This window comes from Arvicola amphibius, chromosome 4, assembly GCF_903992535.2.
Source record: "Arvicola amphibius chromosome 4, mArvAmp1.2, whole genome shotgun sequence".
In the NCBI taxonomy this organism is placed as follows: Eukaryota; Metazoa; Chordata; class Mammalia; order Rodentia; family Cricetidae; genus Arvicola; species Arvicola amphibius.
Window position 1 is genome coordinate 15,585,010 of NC_052050.1, and position 25,265 is coordinate 15,610,274.

General features: G+C 51.5%; 1 protein-coding gene across 1 annotated transcript; it reads right to left on the reverse strand.

Annotated features, from left to right (window-relative positions):
* Positions 1-4,053: 4,053 nt before the first annotated feature.
* On the reverse strand, positions 4,054-24,589 carry Kcnh6 (potassium voltage-gated channel subfamily H member 6). The gene is made up of 13 exons (XM_038328104.1): positions 24,514-24,589; positions 23,578-23,808; positions 18,473-18,634; positions 18,183-18,388; positions 15,269-15,694; positions 13,672-14,071; positions 12,584-12,783; positions 12,153-12,405; positions 8,794-8,987; positions 6,605-6,689; positions 5,908-6,064; positions 5,083-5,257; positions 4,054-4,338 (listed from the first exon to the last, which is right to left on the reverse strand). Exons 1-13 carry the CDS (start codon positions 24,587-24,589, stop codon positions 4,054-4,056), a joined length of 2,850 nt encoding a protein of 949 aa, XP_038184032.1.
* Between the last annotated feature and the right edge of the window lie 676 nt (positions 24,590-25,265).

The window sequence follows — 25,265 nt, forward strand, 5'->3', positions numbered from 1 at the left end:
TGCCGGCCCGCCCTCTCGGAACGGAAGCCACGCGATCCCGTCGCGACGACGAGCGTTGGCTGCCGGCTACGTCCTTTCCAAACTGCTCCTTCTTCTTATTGGTTAACACAGCCTTAGCACCCGAGCCCTCTTCGCTATTGGTGGAAATGTTTGTCATTTTGTTTATTCGCCCCGCCCAACCCCTGTAGGCGGGTTCTTCGGAAGTCCCCGAGATCATTGGTTAGCTAAGATGTCAGTCAGACGGATAACGGCGCAGTGCGGGTGAATGGGGGCGTGGGTGGCTGGGGGCAAGGGTACCCCTCTGAGAGCCTGCAAGTTCTAGGCCAGGGGTCTTAAGAGTGATGAGTGCCACCTTTTCACTGTTGCTGCTGTTTTGAATGCCTCTCTCTGCTGCGCGTAACGTGTCAAATCTACCTAAATGGAGGACCTACTGCGTTTATTTCATCGCTCTAAGCCCGGTGGTCCGGCAGCCTGAGCCAAACGGGAACTCTGTCCAGTCCCAAGGCCACTTCTAAACTGTTCTCTTACAGACCCGAGAGAGACATTCAGTGCTAGAGCAGCTTGATTCAGGCTTTCCTGCGGGATCCTATAAACACTAGACAGACTCCCGAATTCTAGGATTGATTTTCAATGGACTTGGCTATTAGTTACTTACCTTCCTCGCCCCAAGGGTGTTCAAAAGCCAAATGCTTAACCTAACCTTAAATGTCTATGTGCCATGAGTTTGGAATGCAGAAAAGCCTGGATCTAGATACATTGTTATACATTTAAATGCTTTCAACGATAGTGAAAGGGGTTGCATTGATTTGTTAGGCAATACAATAAAGCACAATTTAAAAATGTTATTTATGTGTATTCCTGTGTGCCTGAGTCTACATAAATGTACCACATGTGTACAGGAGCCCACGGAGGTCAGAAAAGGCGTCGGATCCCCTAGAACTGGAGTTACAAAGGGTTGTGAGACACCATGTGAAATCCTGGAATCCAACCCAGGTCCTCCGCAGGAGCAGCCAGTGCTCTGCAGGGCTGTACCATCAATCCAGCCCACATCTGTTTTTAATAGATGTGATTTTTAACACGAACAAACAGACACTGGCAGCTTTGAGGGACACTGGTATACATCAGAGCAATTATCTTGGATCATGTGCACCTGTGTGAAAAGTCTACCGTGTACATCTTAATTTTTAAAGTTATTATTATTTTTGGGTTTTTTTCGAGACTGGGTTTCACTGTGTAGCACTGACTATCCTGGAACTTGTTTTGTGGACCAGGCTGGCCTCAAACTCAGAGATCCATCTGCCCCCCATTCCTGAGTGCTGGGGATTAAAGGTGTGCACCACCACCATCTGGCAACAACAAAATAATTTTATTGGGGAGTTTTGTTTCTATACTTATCAAGAAATTTGGTTTGTAGTTTTCTATTGGTCACATCATTACTGATTTTGCAGTGTGTTAATAATGACTTTGTAGGATGAACTTAGTAGGGGTCATTCCCTTTCTATTTTATGGAAGTTACTTTTAAAAGGTTTGGCAGTGAATCCATGAGCTTCTGGTTTGGTGTGGTTTAATCTTGTTGCTTGTTATGGATCTGATTAAACTACTTATATTCTGATTTAATTTTAGTAGGATACGTATATGTATTGCATATATATTTTTTCACCCATTTTTTTCTAGTTTTTTTTTTCAGGGTTGGAATTTAAACTTTCAATCTCTCCCCTGACTGGTCCTCTGGATTTCTTTGCAATCTGTTGTAATGTCCTGTGGTGGTTGACATCCTTACTTGAGAGACCCTAGAATCACCTAGGAGACAAGTTTCAGTGTTTGTGAGGGACTATCTGGATTAGGTTCACTGAGGTGGGAAGACTCACCTTAACTGTGGGAGATTCCATTCCATGGGCTGTGCTTGCGGACTGAGGAAGAAGGAGCAAGCTCTGAGTATGGGCACTCTGCCCTTTTTGCTTTCTGCCTGTAGATGCAGTGTGACCATTTGCTTGACACTGACTTCCATCCTTTGACTACTGGTCTGCAGGTATCTTTGCCAGTGAAGTGAGTGTTTTGGAGACAATAGATAGTCGGGATTTGGTTTTTTAAACCTTTTTTGGTGAGTTCAGGCCGTTTAGATTTAAGATCATTATTGACAGATACTTGCTAATGTCTGTAACTGTGATGGTTGTTTTCTGGATGGTTGAGTTATCTTGTTGTTCTGGCTCCTGGCCTGCTATTCCAGGCTGTTCTGCCTCAGCTTCTCAAGTGCTGGGTTTACAGGCCTGAACTACTTTGAATCTGTGTGCAGGTGTGTGAGGAAGTACACACGCATGTGCATCTGTACATACATGTGCATCTGTACATACATGTAGATGACAGAGGACAACCTTAGGTGCTGTTCCTCAGGAACGCCATCTACTCCTTCGAGACAAGGGCTCTCATTGACCTGGACTTCACCAATTAGGCTAGAATGGCTGGCTAGCAAACCCCAGGGATCCTCCTGTCTCAGCCTCGCCAGTGCCTGGATTACAAATGTATAGTGTATACCATTACTGCAGGACTCTCTCTCTCTCTCTCTCTCTCTCTCTTCTTGAGATAAGATTTATCTGTAGCTTTGGAGCCTGCCCTGGAATTTGTTCTGCAGACCATGCTGGCCTCGAACTCACAGAGATCTGCCTGTCTCTGCCTCTTGAGTGCTGGGATTAGAGGCATGTACCACCACCACCACCACCACCACCACCACCAGACACTGCAGGGATTTTTATGAGGGTTTGGGAAACAGAGCTCAGGTCCTCGTGCATTTTACCCACAGAGCCATCACTCTAGCCCCATATGTTGTTTTGAACTAGTGTTAAAGTCTTACTAAGGGTACAAAACATTAACTTCAAGGTTTCAGTTTGTAAAAATACTTGCAAGTATGTGCTGGTCTAATCACTAACAGACTCTGAGGCATCAGAAATTGCAAAAGGAGAGGAAGATGGAGTGGGAGTTATATTAGAATGATATGCAGAGAAATGGGATGCTGTTTTAAAAGGTTTCTCAAGTGAGATAGTCTGGGTTGGAATCTGATTCTCCTTTTTCTAGTGTATTAACCTTGGCTTTTTATTGAAATATAATTTACATGTGGAAGTGCAAACATTTTTCTAACCTGAACAGATCCATGTGCCCATCACCAGACCAGAAAGCAGAACAATACTGACAGGGTCAGGAGGCCACCCACCCTCTGCTAAGTGCCTTAGTCTCTCTGCTACTGACCCATGATTTTTCATGTGAGGACAGCAATGCTCACTCCCTGAGGCTGTCCTGAGGGTTAGATGAATTACTGTCTGCAGGGCAGTCAGGATGGTGAAGTGCTGGGCAGACACTGACTATTGTCATGATTCTCTGTGGACACTTAGACCATATCTCTGTTTCTTTCATCTGGAGATGGCCTCAAACTGTCGGCTCCTGGGCTCAGCTGAGACATCTTCAGGTCTCCAAGAGGCTGGATGAGAGAAGGGCTTAGAGAAGACCCCGGCACCAGTGTGGACTTGCGGATGCTCAGACAAGTTGCACATCTAGCCCAACATAAAATGTTTAAGACTTTATTTGCTGTGCGACACTGCATGTCCCTAAGGGAGACCTCAGGGGAAGAGGGGCTGGGGACTGAAGCTCTGTCTTTCAGGTTAACCACAGAAAATACCTCCAACTCCAGCCATGTTAGAGGTTTTTGGTGAAAGGTCTGGTCGACCCTGGCCTTAGTTCTGGGCTTTTGAGGCAAAGGAGCTGGGAGGCGATCCCATGCAGCCCCAAGCAAGACTCAAGATCAGAAACCTCCCTTCTTCACTGACCCTTTGAAGCAGCCCTCTGCCTGGCTTGCTGATTATACGGAACCCGAAGGGGGCTGGGTCAAGTCCTGAGCCTCTTTGCTCAGGCCCTTCCTCACCTGGCTCAGCAGTCTGTATTTCTCTGAGAAAATAGTTTTCAGAGTTTCATCCGAGGGCTGTCCGGCTCCCCCAAGAGGCTTAACTCTTATCTCACGGTATTTCAGTTCCCTCATGGTGGCTTTTCTCTTGGGGTCCAATGACCCTAACTCCTTATGAAGCCAGGATCTGAGCCATGCCTCTGGAACTCCAGCTGCTTGGGAACAGAGTTGAGGTGTTCAGGAAGGGAGGGAAAGCGGGGACCACTGATGAGCCCCTGTATTTCCAGGGGACACAGAGATGAGGCCAGAGGTGACAGGAGTCCCTCAGGCTGTTCCTGTTCTGAGGTTGGCACCAGAGTTCTGTCCATTGCCACAGCCAAGTGATGCATCCTGGGGGAGAAATTGCTGGGCTTCTGAATATGTCTGTCCAAGTCACCATAGCTTAGGGTCTGGGAGAGAGGCAAAAGAGAAGGAGGTGTCCTGTGTACCGAGTCCTACCCCACCTCCAGGCCAGGCATTTTGGGCATGAATGTGTGTAGTGTATATGTATATATATACATATATATGTATATATGAGTGTTGTGTATATATGAGTGAGTATGGGTGTTTATGAGAGTGTGTGCACGTGCGTGCGTGTGTGTGAATATTTTTGTGTATGCAGTGCATGAGTACATAAATGCCTAGAGGTCAATCTCAGGTGTTGTTTCTCAGGAGATGTCTGCCTTGCTTTTTGTGACAGATCTCTCACAAGGACCTTGGGCTTGTCAACTGTGCTCGACTGGCTGGCCCATGAACCCTAGGGCTCCACTTGTCTTTCCCTCCCCAGCCTTGGAATCACACATCTATACTACCACACCTGGTTTGTTTTACATGGGTGGTGGTGATTGAACTCGGGTCCTCATACTGCACGGCAAGCACTTTCCCAACTGGGCCATTGCCCCAGCCCCTAAGCTGGATCTTGGTCCACTCTGACCTCTGGAATGCTCCTCCTCAGGGAGGTGGGAGAGCCTCAGGGTCTTGTTGTGCACCTGTCTGAGCAGTGGGGTCTGTGACCACCGTCAGGGCTCTGCCAGCACCCTGTCCAGGATGCTCCACCAGGTGATGTAAATCATAGCAAGGGCAGCAGGAGATACAGGAGACACGCTGAGGTTGGGCTGAGGATGGGAAACCCTGGGGATGCCCTCGTCTCTCACCTGTGCAGAGTGTCCCACCAGAGGCCTGGGCTCTGCACTCTGTGTCACTGAAGTGTCAGGAAACAAGGCCAGGTCACTGGAGGCAGGGGCTCCCAGAATGTAGCTGGTGTGGCCCTGTGGCTGCTGAAGTATCTGCAGGATGCGGCTGAGGTCTGAGGACATGCGGGACTCCAGTCTGCTAGAAAGAGCAGACATGGTCAAAGTCGGGGTTCTGAGAGAAGCTCAGACCCCGAAGAAACTTTTCCATTCTGTGACCTGACCTCTTCCCACTGAGTGAAATGGCAGCCTGGGGCTACCTGAAGTGACTTCCCCACTGGGATCCACAGCCTTCGCCCAAATCCCCCGGAGCATATCCTTTTCTTTCATGACACCAGGGACCAGGCATGGTTCATAGCACATTCAGTCCTAATGATGCTTTGATGTAGGTATTCTAATTGTACCCATTTTACGATATGGCAAACTGAGGCAACAAGTTATTAAGCTCAGAGCTTGCTCACACTCTAGTTTATGAGTTACACGCCTTCCTTGCCTTTAAGCTTTTCATGCACAGGAAACACCCCCTTTCCAAGGACTTCTGGAATTTGTTCCTGCACACAACTGTGCTGCTTCCCCCAAGATGTTTCCTTGGCATGTACTAGGGTTTGCTGGAGGAAGCCATCCAAGGAATTATGCTTAGTGACATAGAATTAGAAACCTATGCTAAATGTGTCTGCCATTCTAAAACCCAACCATGCACCCAGCAATGCCCATAAAATGCCAGGAGGTGGCGCCTAACCCAGCCGGATCCTTTTGCAGCTGCCCCACCCTTGACAGGGAGGTTCTCACCTGCTCATCTGGGCCTGGAGCTGCTCTAATTTAGAGCCTAGCTCCCGAGGCCAGCAATCCAGGTCCTGCTGTGGGTTTGGAGGACTTGGGGGCATTTGCTGTAGCAATTCAGGCCAAAGTCCGGATGCATCCGAGATGCTCAGAGAAGGGGCTGCACCTTCAGAAGGGAAGGAGACAGCCTTTGCTATTGGATTGGCCAGGCCTGTTCCTTCTCACCAGAGTCCAAGTGCTTCCCCTGCTTGTCATGGGAATGGAGTATGAGGAGCGAGCGGCTCTCCTTACCGGGGAGCTCTGGGGACAAGGTCCTGTTCTTACGGAAGTCTGGCTTCCAGGACCCAACAGGGAGGGGAACAGGGGGCCTCAGGAGTGGTCAGGATGGAGATTTCTAGCACTGGTCTCATTGCTCAAGGAGCTGCAGCCTGGGGGGAAGGGGGATATACTGGTATCTTGATATAGAACCTCAGGCACTTGGCTAGTACCCAGCCCGGAAAGCAGCACCCAGCAACCAGTGAGCTCTCCCCCTCTGACTCAGAGAACACAGGCCAGCAGGGCTGGGAAGACAGAGAAAGGCTTCTAAAAAGGAAGAATCTTTCCCTACCTCTGAGTGGCTGAGACAACCTCTTTCAAGGAGAGGCAAAAGAGAGGGGTCACTAGGGGTGGCTGGGGGCGGGGGTAGGCAGGGGCTGTCTGGACTCACCTGACTGGCTGTCATTGAGGAAGAAGCCTTGGGGGTCTTGGTTGCCTGGGGCCTGTTGGGGTGATGACTGGGGACCCCCATCTGCCTTGTAGGGAACAAGAGCAACAAGTAACAGGGACCAGAGCTGGGACAGGGTCTCTTACTTTGTTCCTCCCTGTCCCCAGTTCCCCTCTCTGGCCCTTGTAACAGCTGGATGAGAAAGTAGAGGCAGGTATCTGGGAACATCCGGGGAGCTCTGGGTGCACAATGGGAGCTCTGGGTGGCTCCCTGCAGGCTCCCTCCTAAAAGGGCATCTAGCATGGGACCAGGTTTGGAGATGGTGACCTCATACCTGGTGACCAAGGAGAGTCCCCTGGAAAAGTCTCTGGAGAAGGTTCTATGAACAGCAAGATGAGGATGGACAGCAGAAGGGCTCCTCCCTCACAACCTTTTCTCCGTGGTCCCAACACCTCACGCCTCAGCCTCGGCCAGTAAGTTCTGTCTTCTGGTAAAGACTAGTCTGGAACCCCTGATCTAGTGGTATCTATGGGAGCATTCTTGGCTGCCCTCTTTCTGGCACCATGAGACTTGGGGGCACCTCGGGGTTATAGTTGACTCAGGCCAGCTAAGACCATGGAGATCAGATCCCTTCTGCCCTAGTGTCCAGCTATAGGACACAAAGGCCACCAGATGACTCCCAGTAGCTAGGTCAACCAAGCAGGGTGTTTATTGGATGCCTCTTGTGCAGTTCAAGAGAACAGAGAGTCGCAGGGAGAACGGCCTGGGAAGGGACAGTCACAGTAAAAAATCTACCTCAGCACCACACTCCAGAGCACTGGTTCCAACCTTCCTAACACTGCGACCCTTTAACAGTTCCTCATGTTGTGGTGACCCCAACCATAAGATTATTTTCATTGCTACTTCATAATATCAATTTTGCTAGTGATATGAATAGGAATGTAAATATCTGTGTTTTTCAATGTCCTTAGGTGACCCCTGTGAAAGGGTCATTAAAATCCCCAAAGTGATCACAACCCACAGGTTGAGAACCACTTCTCTGGCAGCTCTATACCAGGCCTAGGCCACGAGAGCTCTTCTCCTGAGGCTGGGGAATGGTGGTCAAGAATAATGGAGGTGCCAAGGCTCAGTGCCCAGCCCTAGCCATGGTACCCAACACTTTTTACTAGTTGATTTCAGACTTCCTCCAGGAAGGGCCTCTGAACTTCCATTGAGCCTGTAGCGCTCACCCTTCTTGGCAAACTGGATGGGCTGGCTACTTTTACATCAACTTGACACAGGCAAGAGTCATTTGGAAAGAGGGAACCTCAACTGAGAAAATGATCCCCACCAGATTGACCTGTGGGCAAGCCAATGGTGTGTTATCCTGGTTGACGTATGAAAGCCCAGCTCTCTGTGGGCAGGGCCACCCCTGGGATGGTAGTCCTGAGTGCTGTGTGAAAGCAGACTGGAAAGCCATGGGAGAAAGCCAATAAGCAGTACTCCCAGGCCATGGCCTCTGCATCAGCTCCTGATTCTAGGTACCTGCTCTGATTCTCTTGGATGAGGGACTTCAAGCTGTAAGATGACATAATAAACCCTTTCCTCCCCAACTTGATTTTGGTCATGGTATTTATCACAGCAATACTAACCCTAACTAAGATACCCCAGAAACTGGATGTCTCTTGCATACCCTATGGCCTCTTTGGCTCTTTAAATAAGTGTCACTTTATTTCTCTTGGATTGCTGAGTGATAAACTTAAAAGACAGCTGCTGTATCATCAAGCCTGGCACCATGATCCCTGTGAATGTCAGATCCTTGGTTTTAAAGTCAGACAACTTGAATTCACATTTTTGGCTCTTCCATCTACTTGCCGTATGGCTCTGGCCAATTTACTTACCCTCTCTGATCCCCAGTTTATTCATTCCGATAATGGAGATAAAACTATTCACACACAAGGACAAGACCGAATTAAACAACATTAAAGAAGCCCAGTACTTAGCTCCCAGTAGCTGCTCACTAAATGGGAGCTATCATTATAATTAGGGCTGCGTTGGCCATAGTAGGCACAGAAGCACTCCAGCAAAGGCTGCAGGAGAAGTTGAAGGGAAGGGGCAGGCCAGGCAGGTCAACTCCTTAGCAGGCCGGCTGGGTGCCATCCACACCTAGCTCTCTGAACCACCACCACCCTGGCCCACAGGCCCAGACTCACGTCCCGCAGGTTGAAGGTGACCTCCAGCTTATTCCAGAAGGTATCTGCAAAGGCAGGGTACATGTCGAGCACCTCCAGCAGGTCTGCTCTATGGATCTTATGCAGGTCACAGTAGGTCAGGGCACGCACATCGGCGCTAGATTTGCCCGGCCTGGCGTGGAGACTGACGGGCTCTCCAAAGATGTCATTCTTCCCTGCCAGCCAGAAGGATGGTTGCCTCCAGGTTCCCTCCAGGGCCTGATTGCCTCATGAAGACCTCCTCTGGGGACCCCTTGACTGTGATCTTTTTACCCCCCCACCTCAGAGATCCCACAGAGCTGGGGCCTGGTGCCGAGGGGTCTGTGGACAGGGTACATTGCTGGCTTTGATGGAGAGGCACACGACGAGGGCCTTTAACCAGTCCTCAGTTACCTCAGATCCCCTCAGAGATGCTCCTGCCCGGAGAACATGGGTTCTCCTTTTGTCTCTCAGCCCCTCAGAACCACCTTCTGCCAGAATGTCCTTTTCTTTTGTCTATACTCTTTGGCACAGTTCCCATTCTGATCCAATGCCAGCCAATGACACCAGAGGTTCCTTGCTCCATTTCCTTCTGCTCCCCTCAAGCCACTGACACTATAGAACACAGGACAGAGGACCCAGGGATGGAAGCTTCCATATCCCCTGGGCAGGACCTGGAGCTTCTGTTTCTTTGTCTCCCTGTTCTCCATTGTACACGTAGGGAACCAGCAAGGCCCTGGCAGGGTGACCCTGGGGAGCTACCTCCTGTCTGCACTTGAGTCTTCAGCCCTCAGATGGGCATAACGGTGCCACCTACACCACTGTGGTGTTTGCAGGGACAGAGGTGGTGGTGTTTGAGAAAGTCGCCCCCCAAAGCAAGGGGCCCCAGGCTAGGTCAGTGCAAGAAGGCACAAGGAGAGATGGACTGGGTGGATATAGGGCAGATGGTCAAGGTAGGTAATACAATACTGGGTCCTTTCAGAGCCAGGAGCTAGGCTGGCGATGGGATATTAATATGAGCAAGAGACTCTCCCATAAGGAGCCCTTCAAATCCCTAAAAGGCAGGCACTTAAGTTGCCAAAGTTACAAAATTATCTATCTCAGAACCGGATGCAACCAAGCGCTCTCGGCCCTGTTAGGACAAAGAAGCAGGGGCTTTCAGAAGGAGTAAAGGTGCAAGAGAATCAAGGATTAGGCCCCCAGAAGGAAGGGAATTTGGGCATAAGAAACAGAATGTGCTCATTCATCCCTGCATAGCTAAGGCTGAGAGAGAGGCCAGAGTCACAAGTGCCATGGACCCTGGTATCTTTGACCCCCCACTGCCCCCAGGAAAGTCCAGCCTCCTCAGCCTTGTGGCACTGTACAAATGACACTAACCGTTTCACACAGACAGAGGGATAGATGGAGGCTAGGCTTGTGCCACTAAGAGAATAGGATGGAAGGGAGAGGACTGAGCATTAGAGAAAGAAGGGACTTGCCGAGCTCACACATGGACCCTGAACCTGTATATCTGGGCAATGTAATACCAACCCTCATTTTTCTTTTTACACATGAAAAATTATGATCTAATGTCTATTTCTACTGGGGACAAGATGAGAGGATTTCTTGTCTCTCACTGAAACTTAAATTGGGCCAGCTTCTTAATTATTAATATTAATTATCCTCCATGCAGGTGGTAACATGGCTTGGGTGAAAGGGAAGGACTTGGGGGAGTCCGTGCTGCAGGCCAGCCAATTGGGAGACTGACTGCGTCTACCTGCCAGGTACAGGGTGGGCTCTGAAGACAGAATGGCAGCGTGAACAAAGCACCGGAGTCACGGCATGACGAGAAAGAGTTGTTTAGCTGCCGCATGGAGCTGGGGCAGGAAGACTGGACTCAGAGTGACCCCACTGGGTGGCATCAGGGGTTTACACATGTCCACAGACCACAGGGACCCACCAAAGGCTTCTGAGTGAGAGCGGGATCTGTGCAGATGTGTCAAAGGTGACTTTTGGAAAGTGAAGAACTGAGAATGCACCTGAGGCGCGGCCTCAAGACGCTGCTCTCCACGCCTGCCCAGGAGGACGGACCCAGAGGAGGCCAGAGTGGAAAGCAGCCCTGTTAGTAAAGGCGAGAATGCTCTGTGCATGACTGGACGGGGGCAGGGGACTGGAACCTGGCAGGATGCTCCTGCAGTTGGCTTTAGCCCAGACAATGGAAGGGCAGGAGACGCTGAAGAGGCCACCTTTGAGGGAAAGTGATGGTGTCAAGTTGGGATCTACTGCACCAGGTTTGGCTTTTTAAAATTTTTATTTTATTCCCCCCACCCCCCGCCGTTTTTTTTTTTTTTTTCTCACAGGGTCTCTCAGAGCCTAGGCTATCTTTGAGCATGTATGGCTCATGCAATCCAGGCCTTCATGAATGCTAAGCAAGCTCCCTACCAACAGCCACATTGCCAGCAATTCCCAGAAGTCTACCTGGTTTGATCTAAGGAGACCTTGGGCCTGGGACACAGCTCTGAGGATTCCTGTGGCTCAAGCTGTGGGAGCGAGGGGCTGGCCCAGGTGAGGTGGAAGTGGGGTGAGAGCAGAGTGCCCTGGGGGACCAGCCACTGAGGGCAGGATGATGGAGAAGGGGGGCAGAGGGGGCTGGAACCAGGTCATGGAGATCTAGATGGAGATGGTTGACATTAGACTTGGAGACTTGGGGTCAAGGACAAGGAAGATGCAAATAGAGGACCCCGAGGTACTTGAAGTCAGCAGACTTGCCCGAGGTCACATGACAGGCAGAGAGCTGTGCTAAATGTGCTAAGGATTCTTCATGTTACGTATAAAACTTGCTGGGGTCAGCAAGATGGCTCAGGAATTTAAAGGGCTTGTGGCCGAGCCTGACAACCTACATTTGATTGCCAGAGCCCACAAGGTGGAAGGAGCAAAGGGACCAAGTCGTTCTGTGACCTCTACCTGCTGCCGTATTTCTGCACAATGAATAAATTTTTAAAAAAAATTTAAACAAAATAAAAAACATTTAAGGATTGGAGAGATGGCTCAGCAGTTAAGAGCACTGACTGCTCTTCTAGAGGACTTGGGTCCAATTTCCAGCACCCACAGGGCAGCTCATAACTGTCTGTAACTCCAGTTCCAGGGGATCCCACACCCTCACACAGACACACTTGCAGGCAAAAACCCAATGTACATAAAATACAAATAAATAAATCATTAAAAAAAACAACAACAACAGCAAAACCTTTTAAAAAAAACTCCCTGATGACCAACCTGGCCCATGGTCGTTCAGTAAAAGGCACCATGATACTCATTAGGAAGAAGGCGGTCCAGATAGGTCCTCTCCAACCTCAATGTCCAGGTCAACCCCCATGACTCACCTAGAATGGCCACGACCACATCATCGCGCAGGATCTCGATGGAGCCTCGAGAGATGAAGTAGAGCGTGGAGAGCACGTCGCCCAGGTGCACCAGCGTGTCCCCAGGCGGCGCGTGCGTGGTCTTGAACTTGACCGCCAGGGCTCGCAGGCACCCCTTGCTGGCACCGTGGAAGGCGGGGCAGTGCTGCAGCAGAGCACGGTGCAGGTGCAGGCAGATGTCGGCCTGCAGGCACTCAGGGAAGCCCTTCAGCACCTGCGGGTGGGGGTGGGGACGTGGCGAGTCCCTCTGAGCTGGGGCTGCAGGTGCTTTGGGTAAGGTGCGGTGTGGGAAGTAGGGGTGTGGGGCAGGCTGCACCGGGCCCTGGACCTCCCCCAGGGCATGAGTCACACCTGGTAACCCACCCACTCCTCATTAGGGCTTCAGGGCTCACCGCATTCATGTCGATGCCGTTTGTATAGGACCAGGCATGCTGGAAATACTCTTCCAGACGCTGCCGCAGCGGGTTGGGGATCTGGTGGAAGCGAATGAACTCCTTGACACGCAGCATCTGCGTGTGGTAGCGCGCAGTGCCCGAGTACAGGCGCTGGATGATGGCTGACACGTTGCCGAAGATGCTGGCGTACATAAGGGCTGGGGGCGGGGCGAGATGTGAATGGGTGGGGGGCTCTTGGGTGACTCCTGGCTTCCCAGTCTTTGCAGCACCCCGGGTAAGCCCCCCTCTTTGTCCATGGTGAGAACAGAAGCGCCAAGGACAGCACTAGCACACACAAGGGACAAAGGTGCCCGGGGTACTGCCCTCCTCGCTCTACTTTGTGCCACCTGGAGTCTTCCAGGCTCTGAGGCCAGACTTCTTCCAAGAAAGAACTAGGGCATTTTTCCCCCTCCAAGCTCAGCTTTGTTTTCTCCTTTGAGTTGCAAAAAAAAAAAAAATAAAATACAGGGGAAACTCTTGGCCTCTCATTTTCACCTCCCCCTCCCTTTCCATTTCCAGTTCCTTGTTTTTGTTTTTCTAAATACTTCGAACTTGGCAACCTAGTGTGTAAATTTCCACACCACCTCTAGAGTTTTTAAACCGAGTGTTTGGGGAGGCAGGAAGCTCTGTGCCAAGACCATGAGCACCCAGACTCCCAGCTGACCCCTAGGACTAGAGACTTCCTAGCTGTGGGTCTCCTACAAAGTCAAGACCTTTGACTTCTCCTCTGGAAACTGGGCTCCTAAGGGAATTTGACTTGGACTTCTGTGAGCGCTCAAAGGAGTGGCTGGTAGGACCAGCGTCATGGCACATAGCCTGTGCTAGGAGCCCAGGTTAGTCTTAACTGTCACCACCTAAATTTTTAAAAATAATCTTTAAACAAGGGCTCCATGTTTTATTTTACATCGTGCCCTGCAAATGACTTTGCCCAGAGCAGCGTCTCAAACAGTTGCTAAAAATCTCTCTAGGAGGGATACAGGCGTATACACAAATCCACGTGCTGCACACACCGGGTAGCACCCTGCCTAGGACAAGGTCACACTCACAGCCAATGAGCATGACGCAGATAGAGAAGACCTTCTCCGAGTTGGTGTTGGGCGACACGTTGCCGAAGCCCACACTGGTGAGGCTGCTGAAGGTGAAGTAGAGGGCCGTGACATACTTGTCCTGTACAGAGGGTCCCGAAGCTGGGTCACTGCCGTTGTAGTGCTTGCCGAGCTGTGCACCCAAGCTGTCCAGCCAGCCGATCTTGGGCTCCAAGTAGGGTCGTTCCACGTTGCCGATGGCGTACCAGATGCAGGCCAGCCAGTGCGCGATGAGCGCAAAGGTGCACATGAGCAGGAAAAGGACGGCGGCGCCATACTCAGAGTACCGGTCGAGCTTCCGAGCCACGCGCACCAGCCGCAGGAGGCGTGCCGTCTTCAGTAACCCGATCAAGGTGGTGGTCTGGGGGCAGGGAAAGGTGGAGAAAGCCAGGGAGGGACGGTCAGCTCTGGAAAGGGTGTGTTCAAGGCTCACACCTGTTCTTCTGCAGGTGCTATGCCATAGTCATTCCACAAACAGGCAGGAAAGTACCAGGCACTGGGCAGTAGAATATAAGGCAAGAACCGTAAGGGGTTCTCAGACAAAGTGCAGAACAATGTTCAGGCTGCTAGAAGAGACTTTCAATGGGAGTGGGAGCAGGGTCAGAGGAGGCAGCATAGAGATGATGCAGGAGGGAGTGCAAGAGGGAAGGAAACTACTTCTCGGGGCAGACAGGAGGGAGAAGAAGGGGAACTTGGGACGGGGCCACGGGGGTGTGGAGGGATAGTGGCGTGGTCCAAATGGGAAACCAAGTATAACCTTCAGCTGAAGCTCAGAGTTGGAGGCAATGGGACAGTGAGAAAGGAATCTTGGAAGGTGAGTGAGGCCACTCCATTGGGTCTGAGGATCCAGAAAGATCTTGGTTTTAGCTCCAAAGGTGTTCAGAGCCATAGGAGGTTCTGAGGGACGCATGGTGGGGCTGGCTAAGAGATCTGAGACTTGCCCTGACTGCTGTGTAGAGGTGAAAAGCCTGGGGAAATGGTAGAGATGAAGGCTCCTCAGTGTAGGCAGGGGCAGTGGGGTAGAAAGAAAAGGGGAGGACTCGGGGATGGTTCAACAGGGGGATTTGGGAGTCAGGAGATACTGGATATCCCCTGTGGGATAGGCAGGGGTGATTGGAGAATGATTGGAACCCAGAAGGCAGCATGGCATGAAAATGTTCTCATGTTACCCACAGGAAGCAGAGTAGGCATAGTGAAGGCTGAGGCCAGAAGGGATGAAGAGATGCACAGGGATGCAGCCTGTGTAGCCCCTTCTAACTCCACGGTGAGAACGGCTCACAAGGTAGCATAAGGAGTAGGGCTATAGCATGTCTGTACCACTGACAGCAGAATTCTAGATCAACTGGCAGCCTAATCCTCTAATTGGGCTTGCTAAGACAGAGGGGCAGAGGGATGACCCCTAAGTCTGGAGGCATGGCTAGCCTTTCTCTGGGGCTGGGAGACTGCCAGTGTCTGTGCCCCCTCTGTTCCCATTTGCTGTCTGCGTCAGTGATGCGCACCACAGCTATGAGGCAAGGAGGGGCCGGCATGGCTGCTAGCATGCAACAGTTGTGCTCACCTCATCTGAGCCACTGCGGAAGATAAGCAGGTCAAAAGGGATGGCAGCCACCATGTCGATGAGGAACCAGCCCTTGAAGTAGTGCACGGCAATTCGCCGGGGGTGGCTGACCACCTCGTCATTGGTGTTGACGTAGGTGGTTCGGAAGTTGATGACAATATCCACGACAAACATAATGTCCACGATGAGGTCCACCACAGTGAGGGGGCTACAGGTATAGCCACAGGTGCCACGCTGTGATTCATCCTGGTCGCTGAGCAGAAAGGCAGCTGAGTAGGGCGTGAAGACCGCTGTATAGATGACCAGAAGCAAGATAAGCCAGTCCCACACGGCCTTGAAGGGGCTGTAGTGTAGGATGGTACCTCGGTGAATGCGCGGAGCCTGCAGTTTATACTCTGGCAGTACATCTGCACCCAGGGACAGGACCTGGGATGGAAGCCATGGGTGATCAGCGGAAACAGCCAGCACTAGTAAGACAGATCTACGGGTAGGTATGGCATGGGGGGGGGTTTGGAAGCTGTTGGTGGGTCACAAAGGTCATGAAAGGCAGGGTGACAAAGGAAGGCCACACAAAGGAGCCGGTTCATAAAGGGACAGGCATGTTGGGAGGAGGTCAAGAAGAGGAGGAGAACACAGCCCTGCCACATGGTTGATCCCAAGAAGCCCAAGCTTTCTCAGAAACAGCCCCTCTTGGGGTGAGCAGGGCGAGGGCTAGCACCATTTTGATTATGTTACAAGGAAGAGCCTGGGTTGAGATAGTTTGGTAGGCTGTTTGTCTTCAATAGGTTTTGGGGGCCTACTGGTTCTGCTTGTTTTTGTTTGTTTTAGAGCTAGAGATTAAACCCAGGGCCTTACTATACACGGCAGACAAGTGCTCTCCCATTGAGCTAACCTCCCAACCTAAATTTGGGGCTCTTGATGGAAACAAGTCACTTCCAGATGAGCCTTCACTCCTGAGGACTAATGAGAGTCCTCCCTGGGCCAACTCTCAGAACATCCCATAGAAAAAGCCAAATTTGGGGTTAGAGTTGAGCCAGTCCGGACACTCGGCAGGTCCTGGGCTCCATAGAGCTCTATCTATAAACCTCATGAATCATTATAATCTGTAGAGTGCTTCCTCAACCCTTGCTCCCTTGCCTCCACAACTATAACAATGGACAGTTGCTAAGACAGAAGCCAACAATTCCCAGGCTCTTCCCAGCTGCCTAGCATGTAACAAGGCATCTGGGGAATTAGGAAGCGCATATGTTTTGAAGCCAGGCACTTCAGCCAAAATTCCAGGGCTGCTGTTTGTCTTATCTGTGCCTTGAGACAAGCCTTGTTACCTGTGATTCCCCTGTTCCCTTGTGCGGAAGACAGGACAACAAACTACATAGTGTTGTGATTCAATACGACGGATCTGTTTGTTTCTGGGTCATCCCTATTCCATCCTCCTCCTTTGACAGTGTTCCAAAATGATAGGATTGATGAGGGATTGGCCATTGAGTCCTCCACCATCAGTTCCATTTTAAGGAAATCAGCCATGCAAGGCTTTGCTTGATCTTGCAGACAAGATCATCAGTAGATGGGATCACAGGAAGAAAGAAACCAATCTGAGGACTGATTTCCACTAAAGTAGTCCTGATCTGGCATCCAGATGCCTCAATGGGAGCCACAGTGTTCTGCTGTGTCTTTCTTTCGGCCTTTGCCCATTGTTTTCCCAGGAACCCACCTGGGGTCCTACATAGACTGGGAACTTCTTTTTTTCATTTTGTTTTCTCTACCCCTCTCTGCAGCCCTGACCCCATGGTTACTCAGCCCAATAGCCCATGTCTCTTCACCTAGCCAGCTCTGGGTCCACATGAACTCTCAACCAGGACCCACCAAAGCATCCCTGGCAGCTTAAACCCTGATGTAAAGAGGCAGGTCATGTTGCCACACCCTGGGATGTCAGAACTCTCCTCTCTGCCAGGTCTTTTCTTAGTCCTGTCTGTAAGGCTAAATGGTCTCCTGGGACCTGGCACTGGCTGTGCTTCAGAGAAGGGGCAGGAAAAGGATTGTCCCTCGCAGTCCCTTGTTCATCGGTGCCCTAGCTCTTCTCCATGGCTTAACAAAGCTCATTCTGTCTCCTGAGTTGGCTCTACTTAATGTCAATGGGTCCCCAGAGACCATTTGGTCTAACTCTTTCCTGCATTTGATAGCTCTGAGGCCCAAAGGTAGGGGTGTCCTTTGTCCAAGGTCACAGAGTGAGTCAGTGCCTGGATCCTGGTCACTCGAGTCTCCAGCAGGGTTCTATTCATTTCCCTCTGGAAGAAGCAGGCCAATAAGCCCCATGAGAAGGGACTGTGGGGTCAACTGAAAGGGAGGATCCAGGAAGGGACATTTGCCTTGGGCTGACCAAATAGCTGCTGCACAGGAGGGGCATTTAAGGGTGGATTCCCGATAATTCAAAATTAGCTAGTGGTACCAGCACTGTCTTGACTCTGCCAGGCATCCTGTGTGTGTACTGAGGGGGGAGTGGCCATCATCCGCTCTAAGTGGCCGTTGGCAGGGCTCATTCCATCCCTCTTTCCTCTCTTTTTCTTTGTATGGTCTTGATCCTTGTGCTGCTCCCTCCTTGTGATGGCAGAGCCTTAGGCAGGCCCTACAGTGGCCTGTGTGCTCTCTCCTCCTACATTTCTAGCATCTCTAGGCCTAGAAGGAACTCACATGCCTTGTGAATCTCAACCTCTGGTGGTTTCAGGAGCTGTGACGTAGTCTCACGGCAAACCTTCATGTCTTAAGAACCAGACTCAAACTGTACAGGAGGAAGAAGACTCAGACCAAGATGTGAGGGGGTTTGACAAGTCACACCTAGAAGAGCCGAGGTCCAAGGCCTTGGAAGGGACCCTGGAGGTCTGACGCAGCCCACCGCCCCTGCCCTGCAGACCCATACCTGTGTGACCTTTTCAGTGACATTCTGTGTCCGCTCTACCACCTTGTGGGGAGCGATGATCTCGATCTCTGTGGTGGAGCCCGAGCGGTGCTTCTCCAGGTTGAACTCCACGAAGTTGAGTGTAAACTGCGGGATCTGGCTGACGGTTCTGTATTTACCCCTGCCTGGGCCAGGCCCCTGTCCACTCGGTCTGCTGTGAGAGCCCTCTGAAATCAGTGAGAGTCAGAGCAGTCAGGGCCAGGGTGGTGGCCTTGACCCACTCTCGCTGCTGCTACCCCCACAGCACTCACCAGAGCCCAGGAAGCTGTGTGACCACAGACGCTGGGTCAGGCTTCGACTGCTGCTCTTGGCCAGGAGCTGGGCCAGGTCCTCAAAATTGAGGATAAACATGATGACAGCCCCGTCCTCATTCTTCACAGGTACCACATCGACCAGGCAGCGGAAGCTGGAGGCTGCAAATCCCATTATGGGGGATAGGGTTGGTTACTGAGGAGGCCCTTCCTGCAGTGGTCCGAGTGAAAGTCAAGTGAAGGATAGCCACTGGAGAGAAGAGGCCTGGGCTATTTGGCAGAGGATGGGTGAAACTGTCCAGCAGGTGCCCCCCTCCGCCCCCGGCTTCCATGGGGCCGAGCTGCTCATTAGAGATAATATGGCATCAGGTCCAGTTCATGCTCAGCCCGCAGCTCAGAGCTAAGCCCTGAGGTTTGCTTCTGTGGTAATTAAAACAGAGCAGATGGGGGCGGATTAAGTGGGGGCTGTGAGGGAGGGCATGCTATCCTCCTGTAGCTCTGGATGGCCCTGGGCTCAGCTCCCATATAGCCATCCCACCAAGATGCCTGCTTCCCTGACGCTGGAAGGAACTTGCTAGGAACACATCAAGAGCTGGGCATGAAGCCAACTGGCACATTAGGCCTTAGGAGGTCCTGGCAGCAGGCAAATGAGAGCTCGGAGAAAGTGATTTGCTGGAGCTGGCAGGAGACACAGGGTGAGGACCCCTAGTTTCTCAGCAGATAAGAGGTTCAGGGAAAAGGAAAGGGTGTCATCTTTGAGATAGAGCTGGAATGGCGGCCTCAGGCAGAAGCAGGGACCAAGGAGTAGAAAGGGTTGGATCTAAAGTCGGCGGTGGGGTGGGGAGAAGGCATTGTGGAAACAGAACATCTTACTATCCCAGCTCCAGCTGTTGACACCTTCTGCCTCTGGCCACGCTACCCTCCCCTTGCTCTAGAGTCACGCCACTGACTCATTGGCAGGTGGGTCAATATGAGTTAAGATGCTGCCTATCTCAGAGTCCAGCCCGGGAGTAGACACCCCTTAAGTGTACTATCTGTCTTAACCCAAACTATTGCTAGGTGTCAGTTCCGAAAGGATCCCCAGGGACAGCAGGCTCAGGTGACCATGCAAATCAGAAAGCCAAGCTGCTTTTCCAGAGGGCAGGTTTGAGTCTGTGTCACCTGTCCCCAGGACTGATGATTAACGAGGAGAGCAAGCTAGAGTGAATAGGAAGGGATAAATGGATGCAAGCTATCTAGTAGGGACACTGGTACTGTGGGGACCGCTGGAACCACTCTTCATCTTTCCCTGAACTTGGGGTGCAACTGTGCCTCCCCATCCTCCCTCCCACTTTTCCTCCAGGGAACAAGGAATCTCCTGGATCAGATTCCTGGACGCGTAGGCACCAGGCAGCCATCTGCCAGCTGCTGCCTGGGCCCAGGGGAGACATCCACACCAGAGACACTGCCTGCCTGTTGAGCTACTTATTCTTGGTCTCATAGTGCTACAGTGACTCTGGTCAGTGTGTCCCTAAGGCCACACACCATGCTCCCAGTCTCTCTGGTACTGGGGAAATCAGCCTAGTACCAAGTGGGGGAAGGGTAGGGCCGGGCAGAAGGGCAGGTGCACCAGACTTTCTATGTCCCTGGGAGTTCACAGGGCTAGCTTTAACTGGTTGTACCCCCATTGATGCACAGACTTGGAATGGACCCTCCTATCAGTAAGAGCTAGGAAGTTGGTATGGTCCTGTGTAGCTTTTCATGTCCCACCCACCAGGCCGGCTACTTTGGTGGGAGACAGGGGTCTAGGAGGAAAAAAGCCGGGGTACTTTCTCTACCTACAACCTAATCTGGCTATCCTCATACCTGTGGCTCAGAGTCACAAGTAACTGGGTGAGTGGAAGAGGGAGTAAATTGTTCTTGCTTGTGCTCAGGAGTGGCAGTGTGCCAGTGACTGTGATTGGTCCCTGGAGGAAGAGCCAGTCTCTGCCTGCTTCTTCCTTCTAGGAGTGTTCCTCTCCGATCAAGATCAGTGAGTTTGTCTGGCCTCTAGAACACCCCACTTCTGCTCTTCTATATTTTGGCTAAGTTCATCTTGTTTCTCATGACTCACGACCCTTTCCCCTCTCCACTCTGACCCTCACCTTCTCTTCAACATAGCCTCTTTGTTATCTTTTATGGTTTTTTGGGGGGGTGTCTGAGTTTGAAACCCAGGACCTCATGCATGCAAGATAAATGCTTTACCCCTAAGCCACACCCCTTGCTCTGCCCCAGTCTCTTTATGTGCACCGCACCTAGCACTGGGCTGAGAGCCCTTTGGGGCTGATGCTGCAAGCTGATACTGCCAGCTGCATCACGCTGCTCCTGGCTTTACCATTCTGGCATTTGTGGGTGAGCATGTGGAAAACACAGAGGGAGAGTGAGGACAGCCCCTGACCTCACCTTTGCCCTGTCCTCCATGTCAGGAGCTACAGATCAGAGAAATTCCAGGTCTCCTCTAGTCTAGCTTGGGGACTAGGGACTCTGGTTTGGGCTCATCAGAGTATAGTATTGCCTGGTGAAGGCAAGCAGGGCTAGACCCTCTGGAGATGTTTGTCAAGGCAGATGCAGGGGTTAAGGACCGGAGTGTAGCCTGTGCCTCCCTCTGGACAATTATTGGTTCTAGCCCTGCCATAGTCTCCCTTCCTTAGCTGTTGGGATTTTTCTTTCCTGACAGGGAGATGGTGGAAAGGCTCAGTTTTCTACGATTCTCTGATAGGGTCATTTTTGTCAGGTACCCTGGTCTGTGAGTTGGCTATGCAGACACACAACTGTAGCTCGGTGGATACAGATTGTGACTTGAATTTTCAATAGATTACCACCCTTCTAAAGGGAAAGAGGAAGCTGGGCATGGTGGCGCATGTGGATCAGCACTCAGGAGGCAGAGGCAGGTGGATCTCTGTGAGTTCGAAGCTAACCTGGTCTACAGAGTGAGTTCTAGGACAACCAGGGTTACACAGAGAAACCCTATCTTAATAAGAAAATAATGGTGGGGGTTATAAATAAACCAGCTAGAGCTGTATTCAGGGCCCCTTCCCACCATCCTGGTGTCAGGGGTTGAGGCCAAGAGAAAGAGAAGAAATCACCGTTAGGATGACTTTTGGCAGGACTGTGTATGCACATGACTTTTTTTTTTTTTTTTTTTTTTTTAAAAAAAGAGTCCCATGGTCAGAGTGGACTGTTAATGTGGACATAAATTATCTGAGCACCAGGGCAATATACAGACTCTTTTTGGTTTCACGTCAATTAAGGATGGTTCAGGTGATCAGAGGTTAAATAACAGGACAAAAAAGGCCTGGCGATGAAAGGGTGAAGCCTGGAACGACAGGGCATTGGACATATGGTAATTCTCTGTTTTTATCCAGAGCTGGTCTCCAAGACTAGGTTCCCAGGGTCCTTTCTGTTGCCTAAAGAACCTCAACAAACTTCTAAAGATCTGAATCTTGATCTCAGAGGCCAAAATTTGGCTTTGAACTTTGCCCTTTGTCCAGATACCTACGGGTCTGAAAGCTCTGACCTCCCCTCCCCAGGATCTAGGATTGTCCCTCACTCTCTGGGGTACAGGTGGAGCTCTGGGGTCAAGCAAAGACACAGAAAGGACCTACTCCCTTGCTACCTTCACTTCCTGTTGTGTCTTGTTCCTTGGGGACCCTTCTCCCTCCTCTGACTGTCACCTCTTCCTTGCAATGATGTGGAGAGGTGAAGTCACAGCTTTTAAAAATATTCTGACTTTGTTAATTAACCCTGTGAGTACAGCCCACCTAAGCCAGATTCTTCACAGTCTCCCGCTGTTCTCTTCCTCCAGGGCAGCATCTCCCACCTGCGACTCTCTTGGCTAGCGGCAGAAAGGGACAGCCAGGGGGTGGCCAGGATCTGAGTGAGAAGCCCCTGGAAGCCCATAAACCACACACACACACACACACACACACACACACACACACACACACACGTTCCACGCACACACCAAGCCTCTGGAACTTGGGCTCTTAGCACCCCTTTGTCCCAATCTAGAGGTGCCTGCCCTGTTTGTACACTCTGATGGTCCTCATGCTCTTTTCCATGGGGGCAACTTCTCTCTTATGGGTGTTTCTCACCCCCAAACTCTTGCCTCCAAGCTTGAAGAGATTTGAGGTCCTTTCTTCCTTGGGATTACTTAGAACAAACATCTCCAAGGGAAGGTTCCAGTTGGCCCCTGATAATGGGATCTTGGGAAAGGGCCTACAACACCTATGGAATGAAGGGAGTTATCTAAACCAAAGGTTCTTCAAATTGGCAGCAAATCAGAACCACTGGGGAGATGTCTTTTTCCAGTTACACCTGCCTGGCTTCATCTTGCACCTTATGAGTCAGGCTCTCTCTAGGGAAGGGATGCTTTGCAAAACATGGCCCCAGGTAGTTCTGATGCAGAACCAGATTGGGTGGGGAGACCCCAGTGATTTCTGCGAGACTTTCATTTTCTGGTTGTAGCTCCACTACCCTCATCCACTCAGGAACCCATCTCCTGAAGGGAGACCCCAAAGGACTGCTGGTTTCTTGGTCATCAACTCCTGGCTTGTGTTTCTGTCGAGCTTTCTGAGGACTTGGGCAACAGTAACAACACAAGGGCCAGCTGGGTAAATCACCTGGTTAAGGCAAAGCCAAGACTCTATCCTCCCAAAGAGATGGACTTAAGTGAACCAGGCCCAGTCTTCTTTTCCAGTCAGCAGCCCCCTGCGTTGATAGCCACAGAGGCCTTGGGGGCTGGCTCCTCCCTTAATCCCCAGAGCAGACAGAGATGACGGAAGGTTAATTTCCATCCCAGCTGCTTGACAGCTGGGGCTGACAGTGACAGAATGGAAAGCCAGGAAATGGGGGAGAAAAGGTAGAGCAAGAAAGAACCCCTGTCCTAGACCAAGAGTTGGCTCAGCCCTGTCTCAAGTCCCTTAGAAGAAATCCAGGGCTCATTGCCTCCCTCTGCTAATAAATCTGAGGCCCAGAGCGAGGATAGAATTTGTCTTTGACTCTTAGGTCAAACCCTTCCCCCAGGCCACTCTGTGATGGACGAGAAAGACGGCCCCCGCAGAACCCTTGGCCCAACTGTGTCTCACCATCCTTGCGGTAGTAGAGGATGTCCACTTTGCACTCCTCAGCCCCAAGCAGGGCCTGTGCCAAGCGGGACACAGCACTGCTTGGAGTGTTAGGGCCTGTGAGGAAGTCACAGGTGCAGGGTCGCTGCATCACCTCCACCCGGGAGTAGCCAAAGAGCTCGCAGAAGCCGTCGTTGCAATAAATGATGGCACAGTTCTCCATCTGTGCGTTGGCGATGAGGAACTTGCGACCTAGAGTGGGAGGTGAAAGGTTGGACCCTGGGCAGCCAGAAATGGGTAGTCGGGAGACAAAGATTAGAGGGACCGATGGCAGCTGAGAAGGGGATTCTTATGTAGGAGCAGGCAGGGACCAGAATGAAGAAGGCGGAGGTCGGAGGAGGGTGGAGTGGGGTGGGGTGGGAGGACCAAGAGTCCTGGGGGAAGGTTATTTCCCTGAGGGGATGACGGCGTCAGGGAACAGAAAAGTAGGGGTGCAGAAGTCAGGTCTGGGGGCTGAGGAAAGACCAGGACAGCTAGGGTCAGTGGGGTGGGAGGAAGGCCCCAGAACTTGGGGGTCAGAACCAGGAAGCAGGACTGGGACCATCTGGAAGTCAGACAAGCTTATTGGGTGAAAAGCAGGAAGTCAAGCAAACCTCTAAGAGAGACATGGGAGGACTGGAGGGGTAAGCGGGACAGTGACTGAGAGGGGAGGCCAGGGTTTGGGACACCAAGGAAACTGCTGTGGGAGGTTTAAGAGCTGCATTCTGCCCCAGAGAGAGAACATATGAGGAGGTGTTGGGGACATCAAAACGAAGCATTATGTATTCAGAATCTAACCCTCCCTTTCGCCTCCTTTTCCTTCTACCCCATCAGAAGTTAGTACAGAGTCTGGCCCCTGCTGCTATCTATCCAGCACGCAGATAGTCCCCCCCCCACACTCCAAAACCTCACACTTACTCTGGCCCTCAAACTTGCGGATGATGGTGTCCAGGTAAGTGTTTTGGGGAGCGACATGGCCCCTGCGGACTGGCATCTTTCCGTAGCAGCACTTGCTGAGAATCACTCGCGACCCGGTTCCTGGTGTCTCCCGTCAGTTCTGGGGCTCAGCGGCTTCTGGCTAGGGTGGGCGCCGCCCCCGGGGAGGGCCCCGCCCGCCCTCCAGCGTCTGCCCTCCCCGCCCTCACTGATCCTCCCCCGCCCACGGCTCAGCGCGCCTCCTCCCGCACGGGGCTCGCGCCCGGGAGCTGTCCGCATCGTGGTGCTGAAATAAGCCAAGAGCTGGCAGCAAGGCGGGGTCCAGGACCTGGGCAACTTCTCTGATCTAGCACTCTGAATCACCCTAGGGAGAGGGGCAGGGATCCTGGACCTGGGATGCTCATGTCCAAATGGCCAGTGGCCTCAGCATCTCCTTGAACTCCTTCTGAGTACTGAAGGGCAGTTTCCCAGGCAAGGAAGGGCAGAAGTTGTTAGGGGTTTCAGGTAGGCTTTTGTGGAAGGTTATCTGCAGGGTTTGGCTGCTAGTCTGACTGTGGCAAAAGGACACTTAGATGTCTTGTCCACAAATGCCTTCCAGCAGGTCTAGTGGAAAATCCAACTGAAGCCTGTTCTAGGAAGAGGAGGTAGGATACACACGAAGATGCCCAAGAAATGTTCTGTTTGGCATCTTCAGGGCCTTAAAGCTCTTCACACACAGGAAGATCTTCAACGAG

What these genes read in the sequence shown, in the direction of transcription:
- Kcnh6 (XM_038328104.1), bottom strand. Translation starts at nt 24,589, where the DNA reads ATGCCAGTCCGCAGGGGCCATGTCGCTCCCCAAAACACTTACCTGGAC. An exon ending in CCTCTACTACCGCAAGGATG is followed by an intron (nt 18,635 to 23,577) that starts GTGAGACACAGT and finishes TGGGATTTGCAG; the next exon opens with CCTCCAGCTTCCGCTGCCTG. An exon ending in TCACCTTCAACCTGCGGGAC is followed by an intron (nt 6,690 to 8,793) that starts GTGAGTCTGGGC and finishes GTTCCCTACAAG; the next exon opens with GCAGATGGGGGTCCCCAGTC.